We start from the raw sequence: 20,230 nt of genomic DNA, 5'->3' as shown, positions 1-20,230 counted from the left end.
AAAGAAGGGACTGTGCACAGGGAACATTTTCCTCAAAATATTGTTTTTTCTTCTATTATGTGGAAAGGGCAAAGCTGCAGGATGCATGAATATCTGTCATCTAGGGTCTGCAAACAATTTTTACATTTCTGTGTCAGAGAGTTTAGTTTGAGATACATTAGGTTGATTCTTTGTGTACTACTAGCACACACTACTGAGATTTTTTAATTTCCCTACTAAGAACTGTACAGAGGTAAAAGGGACAAGGTTGTAAAAGGTTATAAGATTGGTAATTTCTGAAGTATGACTTGTAACCTGCTATACCATATGTGTATTGGTAATGTGCCTTATTTCTTTGTAGCCCTTATAATGTACATAAGGGTTTTAACAGAAACACTATGAAATGTGCAATCTGTGAGCATGTTTTACTATGGCACAACACTCAGTTTTTCAGCTCATACTTTGAGACCAACAGCTCACACAACTTATGACTTACTGCAGAGAGAAAAAAGAAGTCTATATGAATGCATAAGACATTAAGAAATATGAAAAAATCTATGAAAATATCTATTTTGTGTAGGCAGCTAAATTTGTTTAAGTTTCACGTTGAAGTTTATTTTATTTCTAGAGCACATCTTACACAAGCGAAGTTGACCAAAGTGCTGCCTGTGCATCCGTTTAAACCTTTTGTTTAGATTCTTTTAACTGGCTAAACAGTTACACCACCTCAACCATATTACATTAGCTATGCTATTGAGCTAACTCTCAGCTCAAATCATGAGAGCAGAGAGTTGGCTTATTAGCTTAGTTAGCTAACACTTCAGTTAACCATTTGCAGTATGGCAGATCATAAAGATTTAATACCTTTGCCAAGCTGCTAAAGCTGCTAAGATAAAGTCTATATGCAAGCTGAAGCTACTGAGCTTGAGTTTTATATACTTGCCTTGACGGTGCAAAATTTAGCTCATTTAGCTGTTGATGGTCCTTTTTTTATCTCAGATATAGTGGTATGAAATGTTAATGTTTGTTTATCCTATCCTAAAGTAAACACTCTCTTCCAGTCTCCTCCATAATGTCAACAGTATACACTAAACAATTCCACACTCCTCTGTAGGTAGTTTAATGCCAGTTCACTGTGTAATTTTTTTTTTATTGACCGGACTTTCTTTTGATAACCCCACCCCAAAATTGTTGCTTAAAATTATTGTCAGGAAAACGTGTTTAGAGTCACTTCTAATGCCTTAATATATGCGGTGGTTTGTCTCTTTTTCCTGACCACCTCATTGCAGACATGAACGTTTGTTACTGTTACTGTTTTTTTTTTTTTCCATTTAAATGAAAACTCTATGACATTTATAGTGATTATGACTTATGTTATGTACATTTACATGTTAAAAAATACTGTTGGTAGTTCACTAATGCCTGTAGATATTATATACTGATAAATATTTGTGAAATAATAAATGTTTTTGTATTTTAACAGTATTTTTATGCTAAGTTTCTTTTTAAATATAAACAGTCAACATGGATGGCCAGCTGTCATGGTGTACTGAATTCGTCCCCGGGTGTCGCTATCCATGGTTCTGAAACATGAAGAGTTTTGACAAGTTAAAGATGTTAAACAGCATCTTAAAAAGGAACATCATCCTAATATAGGAAACATGGACAAAAATATTGGTCTAGTGAACAATAATGGATAATGCACCACCTCCCTAAATACACACACACCACCCCTTGCACAAACCCACACACACACCTCACAGTGTCTTATTAGGAATTAAGCCAACTCATCTATTTTGAAAATTGGGGAAAAGGAGGGGGGATTAGAATGGGGTACTGAGTGCCATGAATGCAGACTCGACAGGCAAAGGTGTGATGAGCATAATGCATGCTATGCAGTCGCAAGAGATAAAAAATCTAATTGTGGAGGGGGAAAGATATAAAAACGTAAGTACAATAGACAGGGGCATGGAAGATTGATGACCTGAATGAGGATTGTGTATAGTCACATTAGTATAAAAAGTAAGATAGATGTGTTTCTTTTGTCTTTTGGTTGTGCAGATTAAAAGGCTTTTTAATCATCACAAAAACTGCTCACAAGACAATAAATTGCAAGCTTGAAAAAAAAGCCCAGTAATAGTAAGATTTATAAGCTCTCATTTCAGCTCTGGGAATAGAAATGATATACATTATGTTTTTAAACCACCTTCTGTGCTTTGATTAGTGCAGCGACATTCTTGAAGCAGCTGCAGTCATGTTCATTTAAATGTCTAGCAGCTCAGCATGTGGGCTTTCTCCTGTGCACAATCCTGTCCAAGTGCCCACTGCTTTCCTGCCCTTGACCCACCCATTGTCCTCAAATCTTTGCATGCACCAGGTGCCATTCAGGAGTCCAATGCATTATATCTGGATTTCTATGCTAAAAAGCATTGTGCTCACATCTTTTCAAAATTCCTATTAAATCACTTTTCTTATTGTCTTAAATTCACAGTTAATTTCTGTGAAGCTCTTGTGATTTAATACTGTCAAATCTGATCTAAACAATGGTCAGAATTTTATATAATTATATAAAAAATAAATTCCCCTCCTAAAGTTTTGGAAAAGCAGGGTTAATACTTTTGTTTTTGTTATAATCAAAATGTTTGGGTTTAAATAAAAGATAAAAACGAGACAATAGATCAGAAATTTAGCTTTTATTTCTTGATATTTACATCTAGACATGTTAAACAACTTAGAACATGACACCTATTTAAAACCCACACATTTTTCATGACATCAAAAATACTGAAACATGTGACTGGAATGTTTCTGTGTGGCAACTTTACATTAATTGTTTAAACAATTAAGCTCTGAATAGCCCTGTGTTTCACCTGTGAAGACTGCATTTGATAAAAAGAATTAAACCCCTTCATTGATTATTTTCCTATAACCACACTCCCTGTTTTATTGTTATATTCTTATTAAAATCTTATTATTTTGAAGATTGCTGAGTCAACCTTTGATTCAACATTATATTTAATTTAAAAATAGAAAATGTTCTTGTATAGACAGTATATTTGTCAATAACTGTGATGAGTCTGTCTGTGTTTTTGCCCTGTTTCTGTCTGCCGTCTTTCCCTGTTGTTAATTGTTTGCTCCGCCCACTTGTTTGTTCCCACGGACACTGATTGAACTCATTCATCCCCTCAGGTGTGTTGTCTTTGTCTCTGATTGTCTCTGCTTTGTCATTGGTTCCTGTCAGCTATATATACTCTGTCCACTTCCCTGGTGTTGGTCATTGTTACATGTTGGAAGTTTGTTTCTATGTTCCCGGTCCCTGTTAGCGCTGTGTTCTGTTTGTCTGTTTCTTGTGTTTTGGATAATTAAACTTTAGACTGCATTTGGATCCACGCTCGCCTTTGTCCTGCATCACGACAATAACAAAAGCAGGCTGTTGTGTCATTTTATTCAATAGAGTAATTTGTGTTTAGACATACTATACTTAACTGTTAACTGGTAATGAGACATGATCATTTTAAGAATATAATTATTTATTGACTTCTATATTAATTGTGCCTAATTTGCATTCTGTGATACTGGAACCCATTGAGCTGATTGCAAGCATTACTGTGATAAATTGTGTGATACCTTTGGCCAGAAAGCATTCTGTAACTAGCCTCTGCCCTTTCTGGGTGGGCTTTGTGATTTTTTTTTTTTTAGTTGTGTGGGTGTTGTCTAGGGCTCACTATATACATCAGGGACATTCAGACATCAATTAGGAGTCTGTGGGTGTGGATCTACCCATATAAAGGTTCCCTTGTATGCACTGGAACATGGACTCAAGTAGGATGTCCTATAGGTACCACATAAATGGCTGAAATGTGTCCATCCATGGCTTTGTGAATCTCACACCTTTCTGTCACCCCAAGTAAGATGTTAATTGGCTGCATTACAGAGATGAGGCCAAAAGTATCATTACACCACACAATTGAGGCTACCATGTCTTCCATTTGTTTAGGCAATTAGCATATCTACTTTAGGTCATTTCAAAATAACATCTCATAGCGAGATTTATAGTCTTCCAAAAGGTTCTCACAAGACGTTGCCTGAATTTTTGCCCATTCCTCTTGAAAGTACTGTCTGTTTTGTGGTCCTATTTTGTGTTTGTGTGTTTTCTGTGACATTCAGGTCAGGGCTTTGTAATGGCCACTTCTTTGACTTTGCTGCCTTTAAGCCATTTTGTTTTAACTTTAAAAAGTATGCTTAGGATCATTGTCCTGCTATTAAATTCAACTGCAATCAAGTTTGAACTTTCTATCTGATGTCTTGAGGCTTTCTAGATATCCTTCCTTCCTCATTCTCCCGTCCCTTTTCCAAACCACCACAACCTGATTCTGCCACTCCCATGACATGACATATTTTTCTGTACAGGATGAGTCATAGATTTGTCTTGGCAGAACTTCTGACTGTTTTCTTTTTTTGTTGTACTGTAGTTGTCATGTGCATGAAGAGAATGTTTGTTTTTTTGGTCATTTTGATATGCTTGTCGTTTGTTTCCAGACCTTTGCATTTGGGGCTAGCAAGCTGTTTACATGCCAGATTCAACTCTGAGCCAGGATTCAAATCTAATATTTGAACTCGCCATATCGACATAAGTGTTTCTGTGCAGTCAGTCTGAGTCTGACACAGCTTTCTTGAGATGGGCAATTCCACATGTGCCAGATATTATATAAAGTGCCATTAATACAGTATATCACTTTTGAACACATCTATCACTTTTAATCACTGAATGATTTTTAAACTTTTTTGCTAGACTAAAATATTCACTAAGCAGTGACCCAAAATGTTAAATTAACTGGTAGCAACAAACAATAAGTGAAGACAATATCCAATTTTTTCACTATGGCTATGGGCATTATTTTAAGGAACTGTGAGGAAGAAACTTTGATCATTTCCCAAATGTTAGCCTACCGTAAGTCTGCACACATTTAAAATGTGATGATTTGGGATGTCAGTTTTGTTTACTGATCCACAAAGTCATTTCTCTCCTATAAAATGTGTTAATTCACCACTAGTGGCTGTAGTATTGAGCAGTATTCAGGCACAACACAAAACATATTCTCCTGGCTAAAAAGGCCTGTTCTGTTGAATGGGAAAGAATGTGGAAAGCATAGGCTTCCAGTAGAAGCTAATTTATCTTTACGTGCGATGTAAAAATTGAAAGTTGTACGCCGGTGATTATCTGTGTAGCAGTTCTGAGACCCCGCATGCGCGCCCTTATGACCATGCAGGAGAGCTGTACGCGGTGGTGGGCGGGGCTAAACACGCATGGTGCGCGGTGGTGGGCGGGGCTAAACACGCAGTGTGTGCGATAATGTGCGGGGCCAAACACGCAGGGTGCGCGGTAGTGGGCGGGCCAAACACGCAGGGTGCGCAATAGTGGGCGTGGTTAAACACGCAGAGTGTGAGGCAGTGACTGCAGCAGCGCGCACGGGCTCTTACTCTCTCTTCACACACGCATTTTAGTCACACGTCTGTCTTCGGATTATGGATTTTGACCAGTGCAGTTTAGCACCGTTTAGTATTCGTTGCGGTCGTTCTTTAAAGAAGTGGCAGCTCGAAAACCGACACTGACACACCCAGAAATTTCCTGTTCTGTATAAGGATTGTGTGTGTGTGTGTGTGTGTGAGAGAGAGAGAGAGAGAGAGAGAGAGAGAGAGAGAGAGACAGAGACAGACAGACAGAGAGAGAGAGAGAGAGAGAGAGAGAACTAACAGCATCAGCTTGTTCTGTGCTGCGTGGATGTGGGCTCTGCGCGCGCGGACTCCTCGGACCTGAGTGGATGCAGTGGATCATGGACACCGGGTTCTGTGCTTTCTTTTTCCAGTCACACCGCATTATTCATGGATGAGGAAATAGATACCCGCAAGATCAACAGCAGCTTCCTCCGCGACCACAATTATGCAACTGAAGGTAGTCAAAACTGAGATGATTCAGTCTTTTAAACTGATTCTTTTCCCCCTGCTTTTCTTGCACGCCTTTAGGCCTCGTATCTAAATACATGACAGAGATGATAGAATTGCTTGGCTGTAGCGCAGTGACATGGAATAAGTGCATAATGCATATTGTTGGTAGGTTTTTATATGTATTTTGTATTGTACGGAATGCATTCAGCATGTTTCCTACATCTAGTGACCAAAACAGACACGATTAACATCCTGAGCAGATTCACCGCATTATCACTGGCGCAGAAGAGCTACAGTCATTTTCAACTCGGAATGTTGTAACTGCAATAGTTTAGTGTGTTGTATCTACTGGATTTAATGATAAATAACGACAAAGCCAACTTTGGAGCATGAAACCAGGATATGGCAGTTAGATATGTGATACTATTAGAGTTTGATGTATACTGGACGAGATATTTTAGAGATATCTATATCTTGTATGAGAACGTGTGACCCATGTTGTCTTAAATCATGCCTTCACAACTTGTCATCAGACTCATGCACAAAGTGAATCTGATTACTAAGAGGTAACTGTCCACATTCAGATATCTGGCATTAGAATTGTATCAGAAATGCTGATTGATCAAAAAATGGACTACTTTGCTTATGTTTTTTAATTCATCGAAGAGAAGATTTTGAGTTGACAAAGCGAAGAATGATTTCCATCATTCACATCACTGTAGAGGTATAGACTCTAGTGTAGACTAGACTAGAAATCAATTTATACTGCTGGCCTTCAGTGACAGGCTTCCTTAAAATTCTGCTATGTAAGTGGAATCTGAATTTATCCAAACAAGAAACATAAAATTTAGAAAAATGGAAAGTGATGGTCAGATTTAAACTGCATAGTCTGGGCTATGTGCAGGATATAAACTTTTATATGAATACTTTATATTAAATAATTATGAGTAATAAGACATTTAAGAAATTTATTGATTACTTTTTATTTAATATATTAATTATTATGTAATTATGTGCAAAACAATCAGCAATAATGTTAAATGACTCAAGCCAACCTAGAATATCCCCATTACATCTTGCTTCACCCACTGACCTAGAGACAGACTGCCGACCTGAGAATTAACCAGAGTCATTGTTTTCTGGCTGCTGTTTGCATGCATGTGTTTATCTGTCATGCCATTGATGCTGCTTGTCTGTGACTGCATGCAGATTTAATCTTGTCTGATAATAAAAAAGATAATGGCACATTATTATATGGTTATGACATAAAACCACACAGTGGCATTGTGTTTTGAAAACGTAAAAGAGAGAAAGAAAAAATGTTGACAAATGCATCAAATATCTTTTCTTTACAAATATATATTAAAGAGCCAAGATTTTATTTGTTACATTCACACTTATGTAGAGTATACTACTTTTAGTGAAATTTCTGCTGCTCTTTAGACTTTGCATATAAATAAACAATTTAATTAACTAAACTAAAAATAAAAATTAATAGAAACAATTAGAAATAAGTAAATAAATGAAAAATAGCATATGATGTGACATTTTGTTACATGTTGTAACAGTAAAAGTACATTAAATTGTACATTTTTAATTGTAAAATAACAATTGTGATCACAACTGTGAGGAAAAAAATTGCTTGAACTTTTTATTTTTTCAGTCTAATTCCCCATCAACATTTTTGAGAAAATGAGACTGGCAGTCCAATTGGTGACCATAAAATGAAAACCCCAGGTTGAAAGCACAAAAGAAACGTGAGCATACATTAAAGGCTAAGAAATGATATTAAAATCCTTTGTGAGCACAGTGCATAGTAATGGTGATAACAAAACCCAGCATGAAGTGTATATTAGTATCTTGCTGTGTTTTGTTTGTATTTCCAAATATTATTTGGTAGATTGTAAACGCTTGAAAGCCTACATAATACAGTACTGTATGTGGTATGCTTTGGTGTTAGGACTTTACACTGTGAATAAGTGCTCAACAAATGGAAGAGGTAGGGTGACATTTGAACACTCCCTCACTAATCTAGGTGAACTTCTTAAGAGGTTTATCCCTTGCAGGTAAGTAAATAGATGTTTAACCACAAAGTATCTACCAAGTGGACTGAGCACTCTAAAAACCATCACAGAGATAAACCCAAATTCTGTAAAGGGAACTGGAAACATTGGTGGGGTTGTGGAAGTTTATATGTGACATTTTATGCATGATTAAATTTGTAAAATGAGCAGAATCTTACTGTAGTGATGAAACAGCACAAGAAACAACAAACCAACACTGAATGCTGATGTCAAGCAATTGCAATACTTAGATTGAACTATCTTGGGAGATGCTCCCCACTCCTCTATCTTTAGCAGGAGCTTTAAATAAGGCCGGGTCTTTGGGGATATCGCACAAGTTCAAAGGGAAGAGAACTTCAAAGATACAGAGGGGGCTGTTAGACAGAATAAATAAAGTGCACTGAAACATCTTATTTCTTATTAACCAGGTAGCTGACTGACCTATAATAATAAAACAACAGAAAACAGTGCAAAAACCCTGCAAAATCTGCAATGTCTTTATTTTACCTATTTTCATATATTTCAACTTTGAAAGGATAGAACTTTTAAATGGATCTAAATCAGCTTGCTACAAATAAGTGTGTGTTACATGTAGTGCGTCATCCCAGTTTAAGCTAATGTATGCTGAGGTGCATAATGCTAGACACTGACTTGCACATATCTGTATAACTGTAGAAAAGAATTTGTCTGTGCCATGAGTTTAGAATGTACATTTTTATTTCTAACGTTAGAGCAAATTAATGAGCATCCCTTTGTCTCTGCACAGCATGAGACACAGCAGAGTTGGTCTTTGATTAACAAAAGGACTGAGTCTGGCTTGGCATAATTATGTTAATAAAAGCCCTTGTGTCAATATGTGTGAATCTTTTTTTTTACATACATGTCCTTGAGCTAAATTTATATGCACAATTTATATGTGTGAATTTTTTTTTTTTTTTTTTTTTTTTTTACATATATGCCCTTGAGCTAAATTTATATGCACAATGACTCTAGTACATGCTGCCATCTGGACGTTATAGTGTAAACAAGCAAAATTTTACAAAATGACCAACTTCTACTTATTTGATTGTTTTATATTATAAATGCCCTCTTTAGGATGAAATATAGTACAAATTAAGTATAATTTTCAAACAAATAAAACTGTATTTTGAATTTCATTATCACTATGTTTTATTTAATGGCATAAATCATAATATAATATCTAAATGATGCTTAATTTATGCTTAATATTGTAGTTCAGTTTTAGTGCAAATCATAATCAAAGCTACTATAATATATGCAGTGGATTACAACATACTGCTTACTGATATAAAGAAGGACATTACAACTACTTTTAAAATAATTTAGTCTGTGTGTTGTTTTTTATGTTTAAGAACGTTAACTTTAGACTTTAATTTTTGAATTGCAGTCCTGGGGACACACTGGCCTGTATTTTGTTACTGTTTAGTCCTGAGGATTGTCTTTTTGTGGATCCCTGATCTAGAGTGATTATTTAAGCATCTTAAGGAATTGTTGTGTAATTCTTATTTCAGTTTAAAAAAAACAAGCCATGTGACATGAAACTGATGTTTCCTGAAATAATTGTTTGCTGCAGCTGTAAATTAAAGAAATGTAAATTTGTTTTACATTGAAAGCTCCACACATGTTTTAGTGATCTTTGAAAACTTGTTCATTATTGGTAATCGTTTAAGTGATTGCTCTCTGTCTATCAGCTAAGTCTTTGTTGTAAACAATAGCAGGTAAGCCAGGAGGAGTGTCAACACTCAGTAACAGAAAGGTGTAAATGCATAGGGTCATGGTACAACACTGAACATTTAGACATAATCTTGTATTAATTGTATCATTTGTTAAATGTTTGAATAGTGTAAAAATTGTGGAGCATAACATAATCTCTTCTTATACACTACTTCATCCATCTTGCCTCTTCAGACACTAAACATGTCTCAGTAGCTGATTGAATGCTTATGTGGTGATAAGGAAAATTGTATAAATTACATTTTTATATACAAATAATATATTTTACACAAACACACATTCAAAAGAATTTGTATATATGTTAGAATCTGTATAGTTGTAACTTATATTGAATAGGATAAAAATAGTGAGATGGCCAAAATGTCACAATCATGACTGCTTCATGTGCCATTATTTGATACTATTGTTTAAAACAGAGATGAATCCTGATCTAATATCCTCAGCTGAAATGGGAATTCCACAGTGGAGATGCTTTGATTAGTGATAGAGTGACCCATTAGCATATACTGTACAGTAGCTGGAGACAGACACTGTTCTTCCCTCAGTGGCTTCTTGTAAACCAACCCCCTGGTGTAGGTGGATCCATTTCATTAATTTTGGAGATAATTTTGAGTTATGGCTATTTATTGCTTGCACACACAAAGCTGACCCTGAGTTTGTGTCTGTTTGTATCTGTAACTCTCAATGGAAACATTATGGCAAAGCTATATGCATTTATGGCAATGCACACAACAGCAATATAAAATCAAAGATAAAAATATATAAAATCAAAATGTCTAGTTTTTTAGTCATGTTACACATTTCTAATTATAGATGTTGTAAATGGTGATATATATCACCACCTTTATATATAGATATAGATATATAGATGTTAGGAAACTTAAATAAAGGAGTGGGAACTCCATACATGTACATGTATGATAAGACAATTTATGATTAAAATTATCTATTTTGTATAAATCTACTGTTACTAACATTTATTAAAAAGCTATAATAACAGGCAAACATTTCTACTACTACTACTACTACTACTACTACTAATAATAATAATAAGAAGAAGAAGAAGAAGAAGAAGAAGAAGAAATCACATTATTAGACAAAATTAGAAAGAACAAGCTTCATGTAAAAACATGATTATGGTTTTCTATACCTTTTGTCAAAAATCAGAGGCCTTTTCAGGACAGGCAAAAGTAGTACAGTGGAAAACTAAGACATATTTTGGCTTTTAGGTGATATATATATTGTTCAGATTTAAAAATTTAAAAACACAAAATGTTAACAAACTTTGTTTTTACATATTTAAATATGTATTTTTTTAATACGATTTAAAGCATTCCCCCTCCTGAAACGTACAACCTCTAAAACCTCAGATTTGTTAATTATCTGAACCAGGCAAGGTTCGAAGCAGATAAATCACTGTTATGTACAGAAAGATCCCAGAACAGTAACGAGAAACACTAATAGAGGGGGAAAACTGAGGAAAAACAATTTACTTGCTTTTACAGAGGATCAGTCTCTAGATGATACAGCTGACACAATAGTCATTCAAAAGAGTTTCCTGACAAAGGAAACTTCAGTACCTTGCAGATACGGAGCATAATTACAACAGTTAAATATAGCCATCCTAATAATTTTCTATATCTAGCTCGCTACACTCTTAACTCTAGTAACACAAACAAACTGGGATTGCATAGGAGATAGAGCTTATGTATTAAGCTCCTTTGACCCAGTGCATACTAATTTACTTTAAAGAGCAAATAAATTCTGTGCAATCCTCATGAGTCCAATTTTTATCTTGCTTTGATCATTGTCGTGGTGAGGCAAAGGCGAGTGAGGATCCAAATGCAGTTCAGTCTTTTATTAATCCAAAATAAGAAACAGGCAAACAGACGGGCAGGCAAAACAGGGCAGAACACTGAGCAAACGGGAAACAGGAACATAGACACAAACATCCAACAACGACCAACACCAGGGAAGTGAACAAACAGTAGATATAACAAACAGGAACCAATCACCAAGCAGAGACAATCAGTGACTAAGCCAACACACCTGAGGGAGAGATGGAGTTCAATTAGTGTCCGTTGTAACAAATGAGTGGGCGGAGCACACAATCAACAGCAGGGCAAGACAGCCCAGGAGGGTGGAACGAAGGCGCAACAGGGTGGGAGGGCGGGCTGAGTTCGCGTTGTGGTGAAGCCGGCCGAGCAGGTGGCCAGGGCGGAGCCGGCAGAGCACGTGGCCAGGGCGGAGCCGGCAGAGCACGTGGCCAGGGCGGAGCCGGCAGAGCAGGTGGCCAGGGCGGAGCTGGCAGAGCACGTGGCCAGGGCGGAGCTGAAGGCCAGGGCGGAGCCGAAGGCCAGCGCGGAGCCGGCGGAGCTGAAGACGGGACCCAAGACCAGAGCTGAGTGCACGGCCAGGGAGGTACAGCATGCGGTGCCAGAGACCATAGCAGGACTGGATACCAGGGTGTTGCCACAGGCTGAGCCAGAGACCAGAGCAGGACTGGAGACCAGGGTTGTGCCGCAGGCAGAGCCAGAGACCAGAGCAGGACTGGAGACCAGGGTGGTGCTGCAGGCGGAGCCAGAGGCCATAGCAGGACTGAAGACCAGGGTGGTGCCACAGGCAGGGCCAGAGACCAGAGCAGGACTGAAGACCAGGGTGGTGCTGCAGGTGCAATCAGCGAACTGGTCGGGATCGCAACCCATGGTGGTGCTGGAGGTGCTCTGAGCCTGCAAATAGGGACAGGAGAGAGAGAGGCCAACCAAGCCGGGTAGACAAAACCAAGAGCAGAGAGGTTGGGCAGTTCACACACAATCATGTTGGACCAGGCAGAGAGTTCACAGTCATCCATCTTGGACAGGGCAGAAAGTTCAGAATTAACCCTTTCAGGCAGGGCAGTAAGGTTATGAGAGTCATGCGAAGCCACCTCGGCAAGGGCAGAGAGTCTATGGAGCTTGGGCACAACCATGCTAGCTGAATGACATGACTCCGTCATTCTGGGTGACCCGGCCGACGCGATCGGTCCGGTCGAGCCGGTAGGCTCCAAAGACCCGGTCGACCCGATCGGCCCGGCTAGTTCCGTCGGCCCTGTCGGCCCGGCTGGTTCCGTCGGCCCGGCTGGTTCGGCTGGTTCCGTCGGCCCGGTCGGCCCGGCTGGTGAAGCAGGTGGCTTAGGGATGCTGGCCGCCCGAACCGACACCATCGGGGTATCCGCCAGGTTGGAGATCAGCCGGTTCGCACGGGCCTCAACTGAGATTACCGGTCTAGCAGCCTTGTGGACAGGCTTGGTCACAGGCGTACACAGGACTGGGCTGGACAGAGTTACTGTAGAGCTTTCGGGCGTCCGTGGCTCCCAGATGAAAGACCCCATCTCTCAGCCCAAAGGCATCACCTTGTCCTCTAGTCCATGCCTAAACATGTCCTTAAGAGCCTTTTCACCTGGTTACACAGGTCCACGAACACCTCAGCATATTCCTCGATTGGGGAATCCCCCTGGCGTAAACAGAACAAGATTTCTGCTGGATAAATAGCCGGTTGGTCGTTCTGTCGCGGTGAGGCAAAGGCGAGTGAGGATCCAAATGCAGTTCAGTCTTTTATTAATCCAAAACAAGAAACAGGCAAACAGACGGGCAGGCAAAACAGGGCAGAACACTGAGCAAACGGGAAACAGGAACATAGACACAAACATCCAACAACAACCAACACCAGGGAAGTGAACAAACAGAGTAGATATAACAAACAGGAACCAATCACCAAGCAGAGACAATCAGTGACTAAGCCAACACACCTGAGGGAGAGATGGAGTTGGGCGGAGCAAACAATTAACAGCAGGGCAAGACAGCAGACAGAAACAGGGTAAAACACAGACACATTACAATCATACAGGCCCACTTATTTTATACTGTGATGTACTGCTGATGCTATTCTAGTAGCAAAAGAGAACAAAGTTCTTTAAGCTTTTTAAGTTGATTTAAGTTATACACTAAATGTAATACAGGCTAGAAGCCATGTTTATTTAAATAGATTACTCCACTTGGTGATGGCTAAGGCTGAAGCATCAGGTTCTGGTCCATTGATGGAAAAGAGATTTATTTTTATCATGGGTATTATACTCACTCCATTTCACTATATATTTTTTAAAATATCTCACTGCAGAAGAGTGATACTTTCTTGTATTTACTTCTAATATCATAAGAATATGAAATGAACATCATGTATTTAGATATTATTTAAAATAATTTGGGAAATTGTGAATTAACCTCACAGTAACATTGTTAATATGTTAATATATATTAATATATGCCTGCAAGGGGTTCAATTAAATCATGGAGTTCCTAACCTGGGTATAGCTTACATAGACATGTGACCTACTAATGACTGGATGCAACTTGTGTGACCACACACAGTTTACACTGAGGTTCTTTTTCTATGTTTCTGTAAAGCTGCATTGAGACAATGTCAATTGTTAAACACACTATACAAATAAATTGAATTGATGTTTACATATTGTCGCTGTCGGCGGAAACACTTCAACTGTCCACCTCTTCCTCACTCCACGGGAGAGATTCGCGGCATATTTCTCCTTAATAAGAGTCGCAACGAATCAACACGTCTTCTGAGGTAAATGTCTTCAAATCACTGGGCTCAAAGAAAAAAAAATCTTGACCCCTGCTAGTTCTGGTGCTCGTCTGAGGACAGGAATTTAGCGCAAAACAATCCACTGCAACGCGGACTAAACCCTGTGCACTGCAGATAAGGTACGGCGTTTTTTTAATTTCCTGAAAAATAACGGTTTTGGAGATACGAGGATTCCGCCCGACAGCGACGATATGCAAATCTAAACAGTAATTACTGCGGACATCCCCAAGAACATTACTTACATGCTACATGAAAATCTTATTTTGTCTATTTCTATACTAAAGAGGACATGCTAACTCCACGTGGTCTTTTGCATCAATACATTTGTCAGACTGTATTTTTAGAATCACACCATCCAGTGTCACCCATATGAGGATGAGGTTCCCCTTTGAGTCTGGTTCCTCTAAAGGTTTCTTCTTTCCATTCAAGGGAGTTTATGTTGCCTCTGCTGCCTGAGTCACCTCAGACTTGCTCATTGGGGATAAATACAATCACATTTAAATATATCTAATATTAATCTTGAATTTTGTATGCTATTAATCTTTAGATTATTCTTTATAATAACCTTTTGTTCTATGTTTATGTTCTGTAAAGCTGCTTTGAGACATTGTCAGTTGTAAAAAGTGCTATACAAATAAACTTGAATTGAATTTAATTGAATATTTCAAAAAATACATCACAAAAATCCAAAGTTTTAAGAATTAGCTCTGTCACTTTTTTGGGGCTGAGTTTAAAATGAAAACATTTATCTCATTGCAGCATATACTATCAAATTCAAGGTTTTACTGAGAGTGTAGATCATTAGACAATACAACCACTTCAGTTCAATTTACTGATATATTAGACTTGCGTGGATGTCCTATATTGTGGCACTCATGGTGAGAAGCAGCAACTGGTTCAAAATCAGAGATGTTTGTAAAAGTGCCATCACCTGTGGAAAGCACCTGTGTTTCTCATTAGCACACCAGCCTTGGGCCTCCTTAACATTACTTTTGCTGTAGTATAAGGATGCATTAGAGACACAGTAGAGATGGAGAGATTAGCAGGTTGACAAAAATGTCATAAAGTTGAATGTTGCCAGTGTAAAAGGAACTGTAGTGCGACTACTGATGCTGGTCCAGGAATGAACAAATCCTAGTGTTACACAGAGGTTTATTAATGTTTACTATATGCCACATTTCTCTCTTTATGTTTATTTTAGATAACCTCCAGTTATAAGATACTGGCAGCTATTCCATATCAGACTGTTAGAATAAACTACACATAAAAATAAGAGAAATGAATAGAACATTTCATCATGATTAATCATGCTATTTTATGCAATTAGTCACAATGAAACAGAATAAGTTTATAATTTGCAGCTTGCTGATGTCTGTTAATTTTTCAGGCTTTGGTGAAGTGGTAGAGATTTTGTTACAGTAGTCTCAGATGTAAGTCTGAAAACATTTTTAACATTAGCAATAGTAGGAAAAAAAAGGGAAAATAGGCAGTTTGGATTTTAAGAATTTCTTTTTAATATCCTTAATATATTAAAAAAACAGAATATATTACAGACAAATTCATAGTTTTTTACTTGGCATCATTTGTATGTATTATGGACCATTTTTGTTGGAATATTTAGAGACTCTTTTTTAAAATAGTTTTAAATTTAGTTTTTGTTTTTTCCCATTGTCTTGTTTGGGTATCTGAATATCAAAAGGTTTCTAAAATATAAAGTAATGAAATAATACACATTGCTTCTCTCTATTTAGTATAGTATCCCGAACATGAATTCTAAGAATCTCTAGCCATGCACAGTTTGGCATTGATTTGATTCCTCTCTTCCTGTCAGTGCAGAGGGTTATTTATGTTAAGTAGCTGTCTATAGCACTGCAGTGGAACGTAGAGTGCAGCAACGGTATCCGAGCTCAGCATCCCCCCCTATTCATTGCTATCCTCCTTTTCAGCATCCATTCGATGGGCTTCTGGAGGGAACAATAGAAAGATAATGCCACAGAGAATTCACACTTTGCAGGGGAAAGGCCTTTGACATATTATAATATAAAATAGTCTATAATATAATATGAAATATTGAAGACCAAAGAATGGCAGTTGGGATCTATAAACTGTGTATTTATTCTGATTGCATGTTCCTGTTATTACACAAGTTTTTGAAACAAAACCTAATAGAGTTTGTTTACAGATACAGCTCAGGCGACAAATTTACAGTTATGAAAGAGCCTGAAATCGTGTCTGCTGGTGGACAGAAAGTAGCAGAAAGCAGTATCTCAGCAATAGGTGTCACATTTCTGTTTGAGTCGTGTTAGTTGGAGCCTTATTTGAATAAAATTTTAGTTGAAATAAAACAAAGGTTTTAAGGAATGTTAGTTGCTTGACTTACTATTTTAACATACACAAAATTTAACACTCCTCTGTAAATCTTTGTTCAGGGAAATCTAATAAAAACAGCATGTCTGCTCAGTCCAAGGTTTTAATTTTAGTATGTCAAGTTAAACACAAGTTGGCTTTAACCTTGCTACCTTTCTGACAAATAAACAGTGAGGAAGAAAAAAGCCTCTGTACAAACTGTTGGCTGCTCATAACAGACATATGCAGAGTCTCTGGATGAAAGGGTGGGAAGTTGCACCGTATTTATTGACTTGAACTAGCTAAGCATGGCTGCCAATCCAAACACCCCCCTGGCCACTTTAATCCATCTGATTTATTCATTAAAAATATTTCAGCTCCAGCCCCAGGAGACGCATTCATTATTCCATACAACACAAAAATTCTCCAGTGCATGATGCGCTCAGTGTAGTGAAAGAGGGAGCAGCTGGTAATGTCGGGGAGGTGGGTGAGCCACAACACCGTCTGATACAGTACGTTTAGATATTCACAGAAATTGTTATTCACAGTACCATTCCTGGAGTCCATTTTGAAACACCATACTAAATGTTTTTCTAGGTTTAGATATAATGACCTTTTTCAATTTTTCAAAATGTGCATTCATAATTTTGTATCATTATTATTTTATTCAAAGAACTTATTTTTTTCATTCAGTCCTGCCTACACTTCAGAAACTTCATAAGATATTTATATTTATGTTTCCCAGGAGACATACAGTAATAACAATTTACACTGATCATCCTGTTCAAAAGTTTACACCCCCCTCTTAATGGTCCTTCTTGGGTCTTCATTTTGCAACATCATAAAGCCTCTGATGGAGGATAAAAAAGCAAAGAATATACAGGACCTAGAGTATTCACTGGTCATCCAGGTAACAGCACACAGTAATAAAAATCTAGCAAATGTCAACTTTTGAACTGGTACATTTGTGTAAATTCACAAATTTTCTTGGGGTAACAAGTATTTCTGATGTACAGATTTTAACTGCTCCGTAACCCCCTTTCTCAGTCTCACATTGTATCTTACAGTAGTAATTGTTCTGTACATCATAGACACATAGTCTGCACTTACTACAGCATTTAGTTGTCTTTATTAGATTTAATTCAATTTATTTTCTATAAAAAAAAAGGTCTTGGCAACCGCAGAGCCACACTAGTTGATTTATGGTAAGATTCTTTTTTATCTGCCCGTGCTGGGATTTAAAATTTTTCACCATTGCACTGTGGTCTACAAAGCACCTCAGCTTTTTTCTATATAATCTATAATCAGATATCTTCCTGATCAACTCCTAGACATCTTTTACCCTAGTCAGGGAGCTGTGTCAGCTTGGCTTTTCAATTTCCTCAGAGGTTTTGATAAAACAACAGCCCTGACTATTGGTTCTATTATATTTCCTGGCATATTCCTGGGGCCTTTAAAGTGAGTGAAATGAAACAGTATTGTGTCTCGGGCTGTAACAGTTCTATCCCTGCCTTGATTTTACCTCCATTTTAGCCTGGTTTCTGACATCATTATCTCCATCCACAGGCCAAAGCCTCCCATCTCCTGCTGATGTGCATATAGGAGACACAACACCTTTCAGTTTCATCTACAAACCAGAGGATACTAACTGCATCACAGGGCACTGAAATGTGCAATCTCAAATACTCACATGTAGTAATATAAGCAGGAACAGCTGTGAATATATGACGGATTAATCGATCTGATAAAATGTATTTTTGTTTAATTAAAGAGCAATATTAAATATACAAGAGAAAATATCCATGTCCATGTTGTAATAATTTTTGATTTTCACGTGACATCACGTGACGTCACGTGACATCACCAGAATACACGTGAGGTAATTCCCCTCATTGGGCTGAGTGTTTTGATATATGATATGCCCATGTTGTGCAAATTTTTTATTTTCACGTGACATCAGGTGACGTCATCAGAATACACGTGAGGAAGTTCCCCTCATTGTTCTGAGTGTTTTGATATGTCACATGTCAATGTTGTAAAAAGTTTTTTGATTTTGCATATTTTGGGGGTGGGTCTGTGGGACAACCAGAAGGCCAGTCAGTACACCAATTTAAAAGTTTGTTCAGAGTATCACCCTAAAGGAGGTGGCAGAGTTTGCTGTAGATAGTTCAAAAGTTTGCCGAGTTATAAACCTCCAAAGTTTATAATGGGAGTCTATGGGGAAAAAGGCCATTTTGAGACCCGGTACCGGAAGTACCGGTACTCGGATCGCTTAGAAAATTAAAAGCATAAAACTTCAGACCAGGATCTACAACATATCCGAATTTGGTGCATGTGGCTCGAAAGCTCTAGGAGGAGTTACTCTTTATAAATTTTTGTCTAAGCTTAAATAGGAAAACAGAATTTTGGATTCTACAAAGCCAACATAATAAGTAGCAACTGTAAAATAGCAAATTATGACAGGACCCTAATCCTGTCTGGACGGGGCTTTTGTTTGAACTTTTTTTGGTCTGTCTTTAACATGTGTGGTTTTGTTTTAGTTTTATACATTTTGCTACAGTTTGCCATATTTCCGTTTTTTATTTGGTTTGTGCAGCACAGTGACGTTGTTTCCTACAAAGTAGCTGAGAAAAAAGGAAAAGCCTGTCTCTTTCCCAGTGCCTGAATGTTTTAGGCTTGTTTCAGGTCTTTTGTGTTTTTGAGATGTATTTTGGCCTGGAATTTTCCTGAAACCTGGCAACCGTGGATAATGCTATTCCCTCTTCTGTATTCATTTCACTGTTGTGTGTGTGTGTGTGTGTGTGTGTGTGTGTGTGTGTGTGTGTGTGTCACACGTCTGGATGAAAGTGCCAGACTGTCTGTGATCACAGCACAGGGCAGTGCCGCTTCCCTCGTCAGATTGGTTCAATTAATTAGCTTCTCCCTTTCAGTTCTTCCCATATGTAATATGTTAATAATGACAGGGAAAACCCCAGCTTTGAGACTTGGCTGCCCCCTTTTCAGAAGAGACGGCAGTCTCACACGATTAACACACTGACCGTTATATAGGTTATAAAAAGATGGTGTCACAATCCAATTGGTTGCATAAAAGACAAAAATTAATTGGTTTCTTATTTTTACAGACTGCATTTTAGATTTCCATCCAGCGGCTTTCTGTCTCATTGAATGTATAATTGTGTTCAGTTCGTTAAATCTCTTGGCTGGTTTTTATGTGTTTTGTGTACTGATAATGATGAAAAAGGCTTTGAGAAGAAGTCAGAAAATTGGATTCTTCCGGGGTCTAATTAGGTCAGCATGTTTCAAGTCTGAATTTGAAATTCAGATTTTGAAAGAAAAGAGAATATGATTTAGATGTTATTATTTCTGCCACAGTACACCTCTTTGTGATGGACCCTATGATACATTGTACATGATATGATTGTTTGACAGCACACTGAGTGCAATTATTATGGGTCTCTGTGTGTGTGTGTGTGTGTGTGTGTGTGTGTGTGTGTGTGTGTGTG

The 20,230-nt window shown here is 37.9% G+C and overlaps 1 protein-coding gene across 3 annotated transcripts in view; it reads left to right on the top strand.

Moving 5' to 3' along the window:
- Positions 1-20,230, top strand: part of ppp2r2bb (protein phosphatase 2, regulatory subunit B, beta b) — a 54,960-nt gene that overhangs the window by 16,888 nt on the left and 17,842 nt on the right. Inside the window, exon 2 of one of the 3 annotated variants that reach the window (XM_060891252.1) lies at positions 5,847-5,932. The exons of 1 other annotated variant lie outside the window; for it this stretch is intronic. In XM_060891252.1, the coding sequence (XP_060747235.1) occupies positions 5,863-5,932 (70 nt within the window). In that variant the 5' untranslated portion in view covers positions 5,847-5,862. Of the gene's footprint in view, positions 1-5,430; positions 5,933-20,230 lie in introns of those variants that run through there. One more of the 3 variants, XM_060891251.1, reaches the window with a different exon arrangement.

Source organism: Tachysurus vachellii, chromosome 17 (genome assembly GCF_030014155.1).
Source record: "Tachysurus vachellii isolate PV-2020 chromosome 17, HZAU_Pvac_v1, whole genome shotgun sequence".
In the NCBI taxonomy this organism is placed as follows: Eukaryota; Metazoa; Chordata; class Actinopteri; order Siluriformes; family Bagridae; genus Tachysurus; species Tachysurus vachellii.
The sequence above is the reverse complement of the archived record's forward strand: the minus strand, read 5'-3'. Positions and strand labels throughout refer to the sequence as shown.